This window comes from Nanorana parkeri, unplaced genomic scaffold (assembly GCF_000935625.1).
Source record: "Nanorana parkeri isolate BGI_ZX_2015 unplaced genomic scaffold, ASM93562v1 scaffold183, whole genome shotgun sequence".
In the NCBI taxonomy this organism is placed as follows: Eukaryota; Metazoa; Chordata; class Amphibia; order Anura; family Dicroglossidae; genus Nanorana; species Nanorana parkeri.
The window spans coordinates 191,042-205,720 of NW_017306451.1; the positions used below are offsets into that span (position 1 = coordinate 191,042).

General features: G+C 45.0%; 1 protein-coding gene across 1 annotated transcript in view; it reads left to right on the top strand.

Moving 5' to 3' along the window:
- Positions 1 to 14,679, top strand: part of INSR (insulin receptor) — a 122,809-nt gene that overhangs the window by 90,421 nt on the left and 17,709 nt on the right. The window contains exons 5-10 of the mRNA XM_018555070.1: positions 64 to 208; positions 2,770 to 2,984; positions 7,297 to 7,423; positions 12,728 to 12,981; positions 13,094 to 13,261; positions 14,472 to 14,673. Coding sequence (XP_018410572.1) covers positions 64 to 208; positions 2,770 to 2,984; positions 7,297 to 7,423; positions 12,728 to 12,981; positions 13,094 to 13,261; positions 14,472 to 14,673 — 1,111 coding nt within the window. The remainder of the gene's footprint in view (positions 1 to 63; positions 209 to 2,769; positions 2,985 to 7,296; positions 7,424 to 12,727; positions 12,982 to 13,093; positions 13,262 to 14,471; positions 14,674 to 14,679) is intronic.

The window sequence follows — 14,679 nt, forward strand, 5'->3', positions numbered from 1 at the left end:
TCTCTCTATTCCAAACTTTAGTTTTATTTTTACACACATTTTTTTTTTCTTTTATTCTATCAGATAACATTGCCACAGAGCTAGAAGCAAACCTTGGTCTCATAGAAGAGATTACTGGATACCTTAAAATTAGACGATCTTATGCTTTGGTATCTTTGTCATTCTTCCGTAAGCTACGAGTAATAAGAGGTGATACACTGGAAACCGGGTGAGTGTTAATAAGAGAGACATACTCTTATTGCAGTATGGGCTTGATCAATAATGCATACATTGTTTGTGTTCAAACACATTGCGTGAAGGTAGCCCATTCATTTTAAATAGGCTTTGCAACACATGCAGCTATGCGCCTGTGTTATATTTGACAACAGTGTACCAGAATGCACAAAGCATTGCTGTCTCTTTTTTCTCTTTTTTTTATTTTTTAAATGTGCCTTGTGGTGTCATGCAGAATGAATAAAGAGCAGTAAGGCATGTTTTTATCACACACACAGCACAATTGTGAATCCAGTCTTTGTACTCCCAACATATTCTTTATTTGCTGAGCCACAATTGACAGCCTTGCAGACAGATATAAACCTTAGCACAATATTTAAGTATGAAACTCTTCCATTAGATTGTGTTTTTGCAACAACAATATAGTCTACCATAATGAAAAACGTCATTAGAAAAGTCACTGGCAGGTAATGAAACAATTAATACTTTGGTCAGAAGTATGTAATATACAGTATAGCATATAGCATGCAGGGGTCGGTCAGGAGTATGTGATCTACAACACTGTGGGGGGGGATTTATCAAAACAGGAGCAGACAAAATCTGGAGCAGCTGTGCTTGGCAACCAATCAGTGTTTTTCTTCAGTTTGTTCAGTTAAGGTATGAAAATGAAAGAGAGAAGCTGATTGATTGCTATGCACAGCTGCTCCAGTTTTGATAAATTCGTGTGTGTATTTATATTACTATGGGGTCAGAGGTATGTAATATGCCATAATATAATATATAGTGTTATAGTGCAGGGTTCAGGAGTATGCTACACATACAATGCAGGAATTAGGAGTATGTAGATAAAATCCTCCCTCATCTTATCCCCTCCCAAGAAAAACCTATTTTCTGGCACAAATCCCTCGTCCAGGCATGAATTAACCAACACCTCCCATTCCACCAAAAATCTTTCCACATCCTCCCGAGCAACAATACCCCATCCAGTACAAATATCCCTCTTCTCTCCCTCAATGCAAAACAACCACCAGCAGACATCATATGTGGAGTGGTGCCTGGTACGGAGTGAGGAAAGTCCTCACAAGCTTCCTCTTGGCTTTGCATCATGTGACACCTCAGAGCTGAGGTGGAGTTTTGGGAGTGTCTTTGCGCTGCTCTTAGATCTGTACAGGGAACTTTGTTGTTATGCAATAGTCCTTACACAGGGGCTCTGAGTGGTAAGAACCAAGGATACCCATACTTTCAGACAAATAAAGACTGTGTTTCTGGTAATTTTATTTTAAAAGTACCACATTTCTAATTGTAAAACAGAGCAGACTTCATTCAGTGATAACTAGAAGGCAATCAAATTCTCAATGGAATTGTCTTTTTTGAAACCGAAGTATGTACCTAAATAGAAGTAGCTGCTTTCCTTCAAACAATCCTAATCCTGGTGTCATGTTGCTCTGTGTTTCCTATGTGAAATGCTTTAACCTGCCTCCAGTTATTCATACATTAGAGCAGGGGTGCCCATAAGGTCGATCGCGATCTACCATTCGATCGCATAGCGATCACTGGTAGATCGCTATGTCCTCTCCTCCCACCCGTGGGGCTTCTGGATCCCCGCTGCTCTCTCCATCTGATCATCGGGGATCCGAGAAGAAGTGAAGTGCGGGAGGGGGATCCGCTGCCACAGAAACTAAGGCCGAGCGGTGAGGAGAGAGAGAGACGCTCGGCCAGGTTCTGACAGCCAGCGCCTCTCTCTACCCTCACCGCTCGGCCTTAGTTCTGTGACAGCGGCTCCATCTCGCCCCCGGTTCTTTCACTTCTCGTCGGATCCCCTTGCTGCCTCTGCCTGGAAGAGCAGGGGGGATCCAGAGGAGAAGCTGAGCCCCTGTGTGCGTGGCCGAGCAGCACAGGATCGGTACATATCAGTGATATGTACCGATCCACTGTGCAGGACAAAGCCCCCCAACAGTAAAAAGAAACATTTAAATTAAATAAAAAATAAGAAATAATAAAACTAAAATAAAACATAGTAAAAAATTAGAAAAACATCCTGGAAGCAGGGCGCTGGGTGACATCACACGCCAGTTGGGGGGGAGGCACGGTTTTTTTTCTTGCATCGGGCGCGAAAGGAGCTGGCTACGTCTATGCTCCTGCGGTGCTCGTGCGGCTGCCTGGCTGCGGTGCCATTGATTTCAATGCACCGCCACGCCCCCTCCCACCCCTGAATGCAGGTGTTTTTTTGTTGGTAGATCTCATTGAGCTCGTCATTTGAAAAGTAGATCTCCAGACGAAAAATTGTGGGCGCCCCTGCATTAGAGTAAAGCTGGCCACACACTGTGGGCCTGAATGGTAAAAAATGCTCGCTTCCCCCTGCTGAAATGAGAGCAGTATATGGTCAGTTTAAATGTTGAGCTGTAAACAATTTGTATTTTAAAAAAAATTAAATGCTGTGTAGTTTATAATATGCAAATTACCGTAATGTTTTTAGTGTGATAAACCTGCATTGTAAGCATTTTGCTATGCCTAAATAATGACAATGAAAATATATATATTTGTTTTGTACTGCAGTGATTATGCCTTCTATGCACTAGACAATGCCAATCTGAGACAGCTTTGGGACTGGCAGAAGCACAATTTAACAATTCTTAAAGGAAAGCTCTTCTTTCATTTCAACCCACGTCTCTGTCTACAAGAAATTTTTGAAATGTTCAGAATCACTGGAGCTAAAGATCGACAGGACAAAAATGATATTCCAACTAAGACTAATGGGGATCAGGCATCATGTGAGTATATTATTATGTTGGCAATGCATGCATTTGGTAGATCTGCCAATAGACTGTATTACAAGCAATGTTACTGTCAAACAGCTACTTTTTCCTATCCATTTGGAAGGAAGTTCTGCAGAAAGTTTATATCTGTATCGCAATAGGAATCTGTGACAGCACCACAAAGCTTATCCTCAAATTTAACAGCACTGGGCATTTAAAAAAAATTTTTTTTTGCTTTTATTATTTTGTTGGGTAAATGTGGAATACTGCACATTAATATTAGGCATTTTTTCTATCCAGTCGGAAAGGGGAGCCTTAGATTCCTTTTCACATGTTTTGCTGTTTCAGAGGATTTACACATCGTTTTCAAATGATTGACAGATCCCTTCCCCCGCCGAGCCCACTTCCCTTAAAGTATACCGACTTAAAGGAGATAACCACTCCTATGTTTTTTCTTCAGAACACACATAATATACCGTATATACTCGAGTATAAGCCGAGATTTTCAGCCCATTTTATGTATAACTTAGTATAAAAAAATTGGTTTAAAAAAGTAAAGTAAATGAAAAGTAATTGAAAACAAGTAACTGCAGAAAAAAATTTGTATAGACAGAGTTTTAGTGCGTTTCTTATGCACTCTAAACAATTGGTGAGAGAAGTATTCGGCAGCAATGGCCCAGTGTACAATCCCAGTATCTGCCAGGTAGCAGGAAGAATTGACTCCCATGCGCATGCACAGGAGTTGTATCATCCTGGGCTAGCCAATCAAGATAGCCAAGTATGCAGAACCCAGAAGAAGACCGGGTAAATGGTGCCAACGAGGGTGCTCACGGATATCACATTCTGAAGGACAGGTGTTTGTGGACTTTAGTTCTGCTTTACAGTTATGCAGTTTTAAGTCATTTAATACATAGAATATTATTACCAGAGCACTGAGATCTGCTTTTTACAAAAGAGGCCTGCTTTCAAGCAGACTCTGTCTTACTGAAACCCTGTTGTGAAATGTTTGATATGGGGCGAGTTACCAAGTCTGTCTAGATATGTTGATGGTAAGTGAGATTAACCCCTCGCCGTGAACCCATCGTAAAAATATGGGCGGACAACGGATGCTTTCCGGCAGGTGGACGTACATTTACGTCATTTGTTTTTTTTTCTGCTCGTGCGCACACGCCCGCGGAATCATGCCGGGAATGCGTACAGCCGTTACCGGCTGTTATATACAAGCGTTAGAGCTGGCCGATCGCTTGTATGACCCTGCATTGTGCGCCCCCCCCGCTGCCGGTTATGCCGGGCACCGCATGGGGGACAGCCGCTGATCTCTCCTCCTTCTCTCTCTCCAACGGCGGAAGCAATGTCTATTACATCACTTCCGCCTTTAGCTGTCATTTCTCTGGCTGATAGCCAGAGAAGAAGCTGGTGAAACAGATCTCTGCTTCATCAGCTTCTTTGGAGGTCCCTAGGTGACATTAGAGGTCTTGGAAACCCCTGATGTCTCCATAAAGGGGACCTGCCATTGTCTAGTGGCTATCACATGGGAGGTTTTTTGACCCCCATGTGATAGCAATCAAGTTAAGTGTAAAAAAAAAAAAAGAAGAAAAGTCACAAATTAAAATAAACACCAAAAGTTTTAAGGCCCCCACGTGCACACACTTATAAATGCGTATTTAGGTCCGGTGCGACTACAACTATTACACCACACGTTACATATCGCCGTGAATGTCGCAGTGTGAGCAATAATTTTAGGGCCATTAATCACTGATAACACTAAACTGATGAGCAGTAAAAGCTTTTAAAGCATCGCCTATGGCCAATTTTAGGCATGGTAGTTTTCAGCGATTTCGCGGGCGCACGCAATTTTAAAGCTTGACATGTTGTTTGGTGTCTTTTTACCCGACGTGACCCCTTCTTTTATATTTTACCAAAAAATTGGGTAATGTTTTATAACATAACGTAGGTAGAACAGGTTTTTTTTTTTTTTTTTTCCCCCCCCAACCTTTCCTGTAATTTTTTCATTATATAGTAAAAAATAGAAACCCCCTGTGGTGATTACCACCAAAAGAAAGCTCTATCTGTCCACAAAATATGTTATAAAATTCATTTCAGTACAGCGTTGTATGACGAAATACCGTATATACTCGAGTATAAGCCGAGTTTTTCAGCCCATTTTTTGTGCTGAAAAGTGCCCCCCTTAGCTTATACTCGAGTCAGCGTCAGTGGTCAGGTTTCTTCTTACTTACCTCGCCGAGCGTCGCGTCACTGAATTTCCCACCCTCGGCTTATACTCGGGTCAATATTTTTTCCCAGTTTTTTGTGGTAAAAGTAGGTACCACGGCTTATACTCGAGTATATACGGTAAATGTTAGTCAAAGTACCGCAGCGCTGAATACTGAAAAATGGCCTGGGCAGGAAGGGGGTAGATCTTCCTACACCCACATACTAACAGAAACACAAATCGGGTGCATCTACATACGATTGAGCTACACATGTCAGGTATCACCGTGTGCGCCAGAGTGAGAGCAATAATTCTCCGGCCAATATTCATGGCCAACTCTAAACTGATAATCGGGCTTTCATATTTTTATATATCAGGGGTGTGGAAATCGTATCGCCCGACGCCCGGGACATGCAGTTTCGGGCGCCGGGCAGGTAGTTTCATGATCCCGTGCGCCCGATTGCCTGCGGCTGTGGCTACAGTGCCATTCACTTCAATGGATCGTCCTGCCCCCAATTATAGTGAGCCGGCCGCAATGCGACGCAGTGAGTTCTGGCCAGAATCATCTGGTGTGAACGAGGCCTAAACTTCAAGAGTCAGTTCACACCACAAAGACTGGAACGCAAGCCGGCCGCCTCCCTGCGAAAGTTAGCGTGGCAGTGCATTGAAGTCAATGGCACCGCAGCCACTACCCCTGCCCACGCCGGCACCTGAACGCGTGGCACATTAGTGCCCGTGTTCCGGTCCAGTGCGATCTGCTAAAATAGTACATGCAGCATTTTTTCTGATCGCACTGGACCGGAACACAGGCATTGATGACGTGCATGAAAACGAGCGGATGGATGGGTGGTCACGGAATCGCACACTACCGCCGATCGTGCTGTCAGTGCCATTATTTTCTAATGGCACCCCAGTCCTGCCAGGCAGATTGCGCATTTTCCTGCTGCAATACCGCCTGGGCAATCCCACATGATCACGGTTGAAAACACTGCGCGGTGCATGTCATGAAAATAGGTACATCTACCTTTTTTTCAGCGATTGCCACGCAGATGTAACCCCCATACATGCGGATGCAACCGCTGTATGCCACCGCACGTCCTGGGAATCCCCAAGTCTGCACCAACCCTAAAGGGTAAATTCACTTTCCCAAGTAATTTGGGAAAATGGAATTACCCGCACAAATCTCCCTCCCACTATACTTACCTTTCGGCGAATGGTCCTTCTCGTCCACCAGTACGGGTGTACCTGTTCCATGTATTCTGAATTTCGCTCGCAAATTGCAAGCACTCGTTGGTCAACGCAGTCACCTGACGGCACTGACCAATGAGAAGTGCTTCTTAGCACTGCTAAATACGGTTTTGGTTAAAAAACAAAATTTTGCATCAGGACAAGTAGATTGTCATGAGGGACAAGTAGATTCGGCCACCACTTTAGTCCTTGGACAAGTAGTTTTTTCTAAAATTTCCACACCCCTGTATAGGTATATGTTTTTGTTTTTTTTATATATAATTGTATTTATTTTTTTACACAATTTTGGTGTCTTATTTTAAATAAAAGTTTTGGTTATTTTATTATTTTGGAAGTTTTAAATTCCGATTATTTTAAATCCATTAAACTAATTAAAATGTCCAATATAATGCATATAATTATTACAACATTTTTTTTTAAAAAGGTAGGAATAGGTTTTGTGTTCGGTTTCGGCCTGACAGATTCTGCTGAGGGAGGTGCATTGCAGTGCCATTCATTTAATTGGTATCCCAAACACACCTCCAACCTGCAGTGCGATTGCCCGCACTGCGCCACTCAGTACCGCAATGCGATTGCAAGAAATTGTGCGCAAACTTTTATTCTAAAATGAACTCTGTTTGTAACACTGTGTGTATTTTAAATAAAGGATTTTTTTTTTTTTTATTCGATTAATCAACCAACTAATTGATTATGAAAATAATCGTTACTTACAGCCCTAAAGTTATGCTATGTAAATAAGAACATGTGCCACATATATAAAGTAAATGGAAATACAGTTTAAAATTGCCACCATTTACTCAGACCTTATTTGGACCCACATTTAGACACTTATCCTCAGAAGCCTATAGCGTTTTATCTCTTTTACAGGTGAGAATGATGTTCTACGCTTTAACTATATAAAAGCCAGCTATGATAAAGTGCTGATTAAATGGGACGCTTACTGGCCACCTGATTACAGAGATTTGCTGGGGTTCATGTTTCACTACAAGGAAGCGTAAGTATTACGGAGCAGCTCTGAACTAACTAAATTTCTTCTAGCACTTGCCTATTTCAAAAGGTTGACTGAATAGCCTTTGATGTATACATGCAGAGCATAGTGCCCCAAATACCATGCCCATACCACTGCTTTTTAGAAAAACACACATTTACAAAACAAAGCACGAGCTCTCCTCTCAGGTCACATGACAAGCTTCTTTTTTTTTTTTTTAATCATGGAGCTCACTCTGCAACATTCACTTTGCAGTGTCTAGCAGAAAGCAGTATCCCCGATCGTTATAGCACCTATGGACCCAGCATTTAATGATTACTTGTTTATTTACATATGCACTTTCATTATATAAATAGCAATTTATTATCCCGAACTGTTCTTCATCCTTGAATTCCTGTGAAATCTGTTTAAAATGTTGTTTGAGAAAATAAATCTCATGTTCATTAAGGGGCTAGAGAAGGAAATGCAGTGTATATCAGAAAGCCATAATATGTAAACCATAAAAAAGACTCCATGTCCATTTAAAAAAATAATGAAGAAAATAATAACAAAGGTATCATCATGCATTATATACAACCAAAAAAATAAAATAAATATATATATATAGACTCTCCTGCATTGCCTTGTGAGGGTTGTGGGCTGCGCTCTGCGGACCCCTCTAGACCCTCTCTTTGTGCATCCTGTACGCCTGCGCTGCTCTGCCAGTCGCCCGTGCGTTCCACCGGTTCTTCAGGGGGGGGGTGGGTGGTACCGCGGTACCGCATTGTCCCTGGAATATTTTTCCTCCTGCCATGGATGGGTTTGTGACGCGCATGGAGCGCGCCTTGCCGCAGCGCCCACCTAGGAAGCGGGTTCTGCCCTTGCCCTCCCCTGCCTTGTCAGGGGAGTCCGCTGAGGAGGGGGAACTCTCCACGACGTCGCCTCATCCTGATCCGGGTCCTCATCCGACCAGTGAGGATGAGGCTGCGTCTACGCTCGTGGTCCAGGAAGCCAGGAAGAGCAGGCGTTCCGCCAAGGTGTTTCCTTACATCTCCTTTTTTGATGAATTCATTTATAAGGAGTGGAAACGGCCTTCCGAGTCCTTTGCGGTTCCGAAGCGCTTCTCCGTTCGCTGCCCCTTCCAGGAGGACTTTGTGTCGAAGTGGTCTTCCCCACCGGTGGTGGACCCGCCGGTCTCTCGTTTGAACAAAGCCACGGTTATTCCGGTGGAGGATTCTCCGTCCTTTAAGGATCCTTCCGATAGGCAGGCTGAGGCGCTTTTGCGGTCCCTGTACTCTGTCTCGGGCGCTCTCATGCGTCCGGTCTTGGCTTCGGCCTTGGTCTCTCAGACTCTAACTGAGTGGGCTAAGATGTTACATCAGGGTCTTGCGGAGGAGAACGTCTCCCCCGCCTTTGTGGGTGTCGAGGGTGTCGGTGTCAGCGGTGACGCTTCGCCGTTTGCTCTGGCTTAAGTGCTGGTCGGCGGCCCAGGCTTTCTAAGAAGGCTCTTCAAGAGTTGGCCGTCTGTTTGGTTCCACCTTGGATGAGATCATTAAGGATGGGCAGCCTGGGCCTACCTTCTCCGCTCACAAGCGGCTTTTTCGGCCCCCCGCCCTCCGACAAGGGCGGTAAGTTTAACAAATCCTCCTCTTCTCAATCCTCCAAGGGTCCGTGGCAGCCCAAGTCTGCCAAGCCCGCTGGCAAGCCCCAGTCCGCATGAAGGTCGGGCCCAGTCTCCGGGTCCCGTGGTGGGGGGCCGCCTTCGGGTCTTTGCGGATTTTTGGCTGGCCCACGTCTCCGACTCTTGGGTCCGGTAGCTGGTTTCTTCAGGCTACCAGATCGAGTTTCTGTCCAGTACGGGCAACCGTTTCTTCCAGTCCAACACGCGGCTGTCCCCTTCGCGGTTGGCGGATCTCCATCGCACGGTGGCGGACCTTTGGTCCCAGGGGGTGATTGTGCCTGTTCCCTCCGCGGACAGATTCCAAGGTTTTTATTCAAACCTGTTTGCTGTGCCCAAGAACGAGGGTGTGCGGCCCATCCTGGACCTCAAACGCTTGAACACCTTCGTGCGGGTCCGTCGGTTCCGGATGGAATCCATCCGCTCCGTGGTGGCATGGCTCCATCAGGGGGTTCTGCTGGCCTCCATCGATATCCGGGATGCATACCTTCATATACCCATTTGCGAGTCTCATCAGTGATATCTTCGTTTCGCGGTGGGGGAGGACCGTTTTTCAGTTTGTGGCGCTGCCCTTCGGGCTGGCGTCGGCCCCACGTGTGTTCACCAAGGTGCTAGTCAAGATTCTGGCGCTGTTGCGTTGTCGGGGAGTTTCGATCGTAGGGTACCTGGACGATCTGCTCCTACGGGCAGAGTCGCATTCTTCCATGGTGACAGCTCTGGGGGTCACGGTGCGGTCCTTGGAGGAGTTCGGGTGGCTTCTGAACCTGCAAAAATCTTGCCTGGTGCCTTCACCACGCCTGGAGTATCTGGGCTTGGTTCTGGACGCTGTCGCGGCTCGGGTCTTCCCCGGGACACGCTCCTGAAGCTCCGTTCCAAGGAGGTCTACTTTACGCCTTTCCTCCACTGTACCTGTTGCCTCGGCTGCTGCGTCGGATTGAGGGCGTCACTGTCGTCCTCGTGGCCCGGGATTGGCCTCGGAGGGCGTGGTACACGGACGTGGTTCAGCTGGTGGTGGACACCCCGTGGCGTCTGCCTCTGCGCCCCGATCTTCTGTCCCAGGGTCCTGTGTTCCATCCTGCTGTGCAGTCGCTGGCTTTGACGGCGCGGCTGTTGAGAGCCAGGTCCTGAAGGACCGGGGGTTGTCCGATGCGGTCATATCCACTATGCTCAGTGCGCGCAAGGCGGTTTCTATAAAAATTTCCTACAGCGCGGGGTGGCTCAGGGTCTGGCCTTGAGTACTGTGAAGGGCCAAATCTCTGCCTTGGCGGTGCTTTTCCAGCGGCCTTTGGCGTCTAATGCTTTGGTTCGCACCTTGTGTTCAGGGGGTGACACGCATTGCTCCCCCTGTCCGCGCGCCTTTGGTTCCGTGGGATTTGAATCTCGTGCTTTCAGTGTTGCAGGAATCCCCGTTTGAGCCTCTTCGGGAGATTCCGCTTATATCTTTGTCACAGAAAGTGGCCTTTTTTGGCTGCCTTGTCCTGCATGTCCCCATTGCTGGTTTTGCTTGGGACAAGGCGGTTCTCCGTCCTCGGCCGGCGTTCCTGTTGTAGGTTGTGTCGGCATTCCATCTGAATGTGGACATTGGCTTACCTTCCCTTGTCCAAAGCCGGTTCATAGGAAGGAGCGTGCGCTCCACTGTTTGGAGGTGGTTCGCGCTCTTCGTGTTTATTTGGAAGCTACGGCTTCTTTCCGCGGGACCGACTCCCTGTTCGTGCTCACGGAGGGTCCTCGTAAGGGTCGGGCCGCGTCGGCGGCTACCATCTCTAGGTGGATACGTACTGTTGTGACTCAGGCGTACGCCGTTAAGGGCGTGAGCCTCCATTTCCTGCCACTGCCCATTCTACTAGGGCTGTTGGGGCTTCCTGGGCTTTCCGCCACGTGGCCTCTGTTTCTCAGGTTTGTAAGGCTGCTACTTGGTCTTATGTTCACACCTTTAAGTTCTACAAGGCGGACGTGTTAGCATCGACGGATGCTGGTTTGGGGCGCAAAGTACGTCAGGATACTGGACAGTTTTTCGTTAATTAAAAATGAGTCAAGCCGTCTGCTAACCCCATCAAAGGGGATCTGCTGCTTCCTCCATGCCTGTGCTACCGTTTGTTTTGCAGCTAGAAACATAAAGACTGCCAGTTTATATTGGGAGTTCTTGAGGTTTGGAGGTTTAAGGTGTAACAGGGCAAACCTCGGATCCCTGTTTATGTTTGAAGGATTGATAAAGGAGAATGGTAGCAAATATGTTCCATTAAGGAGAGTCGAGTGGTGGGCACTCTGCTGGCAAGAACAGACCCCGCCCAGTGTCTGATTTGCAGGTATCGGAAGAATTCTGAGGGGGGTGCGTGTGAGTTTGCCCTTATCGAATCCCAGGTGCGCACTCGCCCATCTTGCAGTAGATTGTGCAGGTATATTATGTTTTGGGACTTCCACCAAGCAAATGCCCCAGGCGACTGCATTCCCGCGATAAAGAGTGGGTTGCCTATTATGGGCATTAGTGGGAGATGGGGGGAGATTAGTTTTCCCTGATGTTTGGTGTGATCCCATACTCGGAGAGTATGGTTCATTACGGGGATGAGAGTTTTTGGCCTTGCGTGTGGGGGGAGCCATGGGAGAGCTCTGATTGACGTTGGGGCACAATATACGCTTTCCAGGTCCACCCATAATGGTCTCAGTGAATCAGAGTATAAGTTAGTTATAGGTGCTATCTGGGCTGCCTGGAAATATTTGTGGAAGTTCGGAAGACCCAACCCCCCTTGTTTTTTGTGTGGGGGAAAGTCCGCGAATAGGGAATCTGCCTTGTGGATGTCAAATTGGGGTGGGGGGGCTTTACAATTTGCGCAGGATGCGAGCGAATTTGGAAACTATGTGGGAGGGGTTTGCTGTCAGGGATCCATTGTAGAGCCGCAGTTTAATAGGTTTAGCTCCTCTGGGCTTTGCATTTAGTAAGTTTGCTAACATGGATCCTGGCTTGTTGGATCGTGCATAAAAGTAGTGTTTTGCCCATCTGAGCTGCTTCTCAGCCTTGTCGTTAAGGAGGAGATTCAGTTCCACTTTTACTGAGGCTACTTGTTGGCGTAAAGTGGCTGAAGGAGCTGCTTTCCAGGCTGAGTCTAGGGTTTCTAGTTCAGCGTAAAGGGATTGGATTTTGTTTTCCCCATCTCTCTTTCTGCGAGCGGCTAGGCGAATAAGGTCTCCTCTCAGGGTCAACTTATGGGCTTCCCAAAGGGAAATTGGTGAGGTTACCGACCCCTCATTTTCCGCAAAGTATTGAAGAATGTGTTCCCGAACGATTGTCGCCGAGTCAATGAATGTGAGTAGAGAATCATTCAGGTGCCATGTATAGGAGGTTGGGCTAGAGGTTAGAGACACGCAGTCGAATGCGGAATATTTTTTATACAATGCTCTCATTGGAGAGATTCTGCCCATGATTAGAAAAATCCTAAATGTGGACACAGGGAGTAATTAAAACCAAGAGATCCTGTCCTTTCCCAATTTTATCCAAAACTTGAAAAAAAGCTACATAGCTGGAGTTCTGTAATGCTGTGATGAAGAATTGCTAACCATTTCAACTTTCTTCAAAAAGATCTTTGCATGTGGACTCAATGGAAGTTGGTTTTCAAAAAAGTGCATTCAGTACAGATTTCCTTTTTTTCATTTTCTAGACCTCACCAAAATGTGACAGAGTTTGACGGTCAAGATGCTTGTGGATCCAATAGCTGGACAGTAGTTGATGTGGATCCCCCACAACGCACAACAGATGACAAGACAGTAATGGCTCCAGGGTATCTTTTACGTAATCTGAAGCCATGGACACAGTATGCAGTGTTTGTGAAGACTCTAGTGTCTTCTTCAGACGAAAGGGCAAAATCATATGGAGCAAAAAGTGATATTATCTATATTCGAACAAATGAAACAAGTAGGTGTCAAGTTTTAGATGTCTCACTGGTCTTTGATTTCTTTGTATCTAAATGTTATTTGTTCTGCAATACATATTTTACAATATTTTTTTTCTGCTCCCTTTTTTACAGTACCCTCTGTCCCACTTGATCCCATTTCCGTGTCCAACTCATCATCTCAGATCATTCTTAAGTGGAAACCACCATCCGAGCCCAATGGAAATGTCACGCACTATCTAGTGTTTTGGCAGGCGCAACCAGAGGACAGTGAGCTGCGTGACCTGGATTACTGTATGAAAGGTAAGTGCAGAGTCTTCAGACCCATAAAAAATTCTAAAAAACGGTTCCCTGCAAAAAGGTGAACTTAACGTTCAGGTGACTCGTGCAGCCTTCGTCAGTCATAAGCATTCAACACTTTCTAGCATGTTGAATGCCCCTGATGTTACCACTCTGACACTCTCGAAAATGTTGTATGTTGAAGATTCTGACGGATGCTGTCATTTTTTTAATGAAGTAAAGACTGGTTTTCACTGCCTGTAGAGAGATTCGGGCAATGACTGTGTTGCTTTCTATAAAGCAATGTATTAATGTAGGTATGTGAAAAATGACTTGTAATCCAATACATTAAAACAAATCTATAAGTTTTCTGACACTCCATGCACCATGCTGTCCATGCACCTCGATTTTGTTTCATACATTCTGTCAAAAAGCTCTTACAATCTGTCATATATATTTTAGGGTTTAGTGTGTTGCTTTTTTTTTTGTACCGTATACTACCATGAAATAACCAACCAGCTGGGAGATGACAATGAAAATGTAAAAAATGCATGAACTACACAGATGATCAGAGCAATAGTTAACCCATTCACGGCTAGAAATCATTGATGCCTAGATATTCAGATCAAATATTGCAGCATCAGTGGGTTAACTTGACATTAGTGCTATTAATTAATTTAAAATAATTCAAATGAAATTAATAAAATATGTTTTCAAATATGAATTTGCTTACCTTTATTTTTATATGCATATAAAGCTTTTATTTGGTGAACTGTTTTCTCCGTTTCTTTCTAGGTTGATAAATGTGGAAAAAGTAACAAAAATGTGAAATATTTAAATATATATTTAAAATATTAATGCTCCAAAATGGCTTATTACAAATGTGAAGGGACTCTTATTTTGTACAGTGGGCCAATCTTCTAAAAATTTTAAATTGAAACAGAAAAAATGTTTACTGAAAATTGGCTTTCATAAATCGAATAAAACCTTTAGGGATGCCTTTTTAAGTCTTCTCTGTTCCCGCTAAAAACAAAACTCCATCATTCCTGAAATCGTACACAGAGCGTGTCGTTAAGTTTCCATAGTGGGCGCTGTGTCTGCTGTTTCTCACTCTGTACAAGACTGCTTATAGAAACTGTCATTGTTTCTTTGATGCCAGTAATCTTCTTATGTAAAGTCAGGAGTTATTTCATTATTCTGTTGTGACCATTATTATTCACTATCTAATTGTCAGGGATAAAGTTGCCTTCAAGGACATGGTCACCTCCTCAGGATATAGATGACTCTGCTAAACCCAATAGAACAGACAGCGAAGATACAAAAAAAGCCTGTTGTTCATGTCCAAAAAGTGATGCTCAAATCCAGAGTGAACATAATGACCTGGCTTTTAGGAAAACATTTGAGAATTATTTGCACAATGAAGTATTCATTTCAAGGTAAGG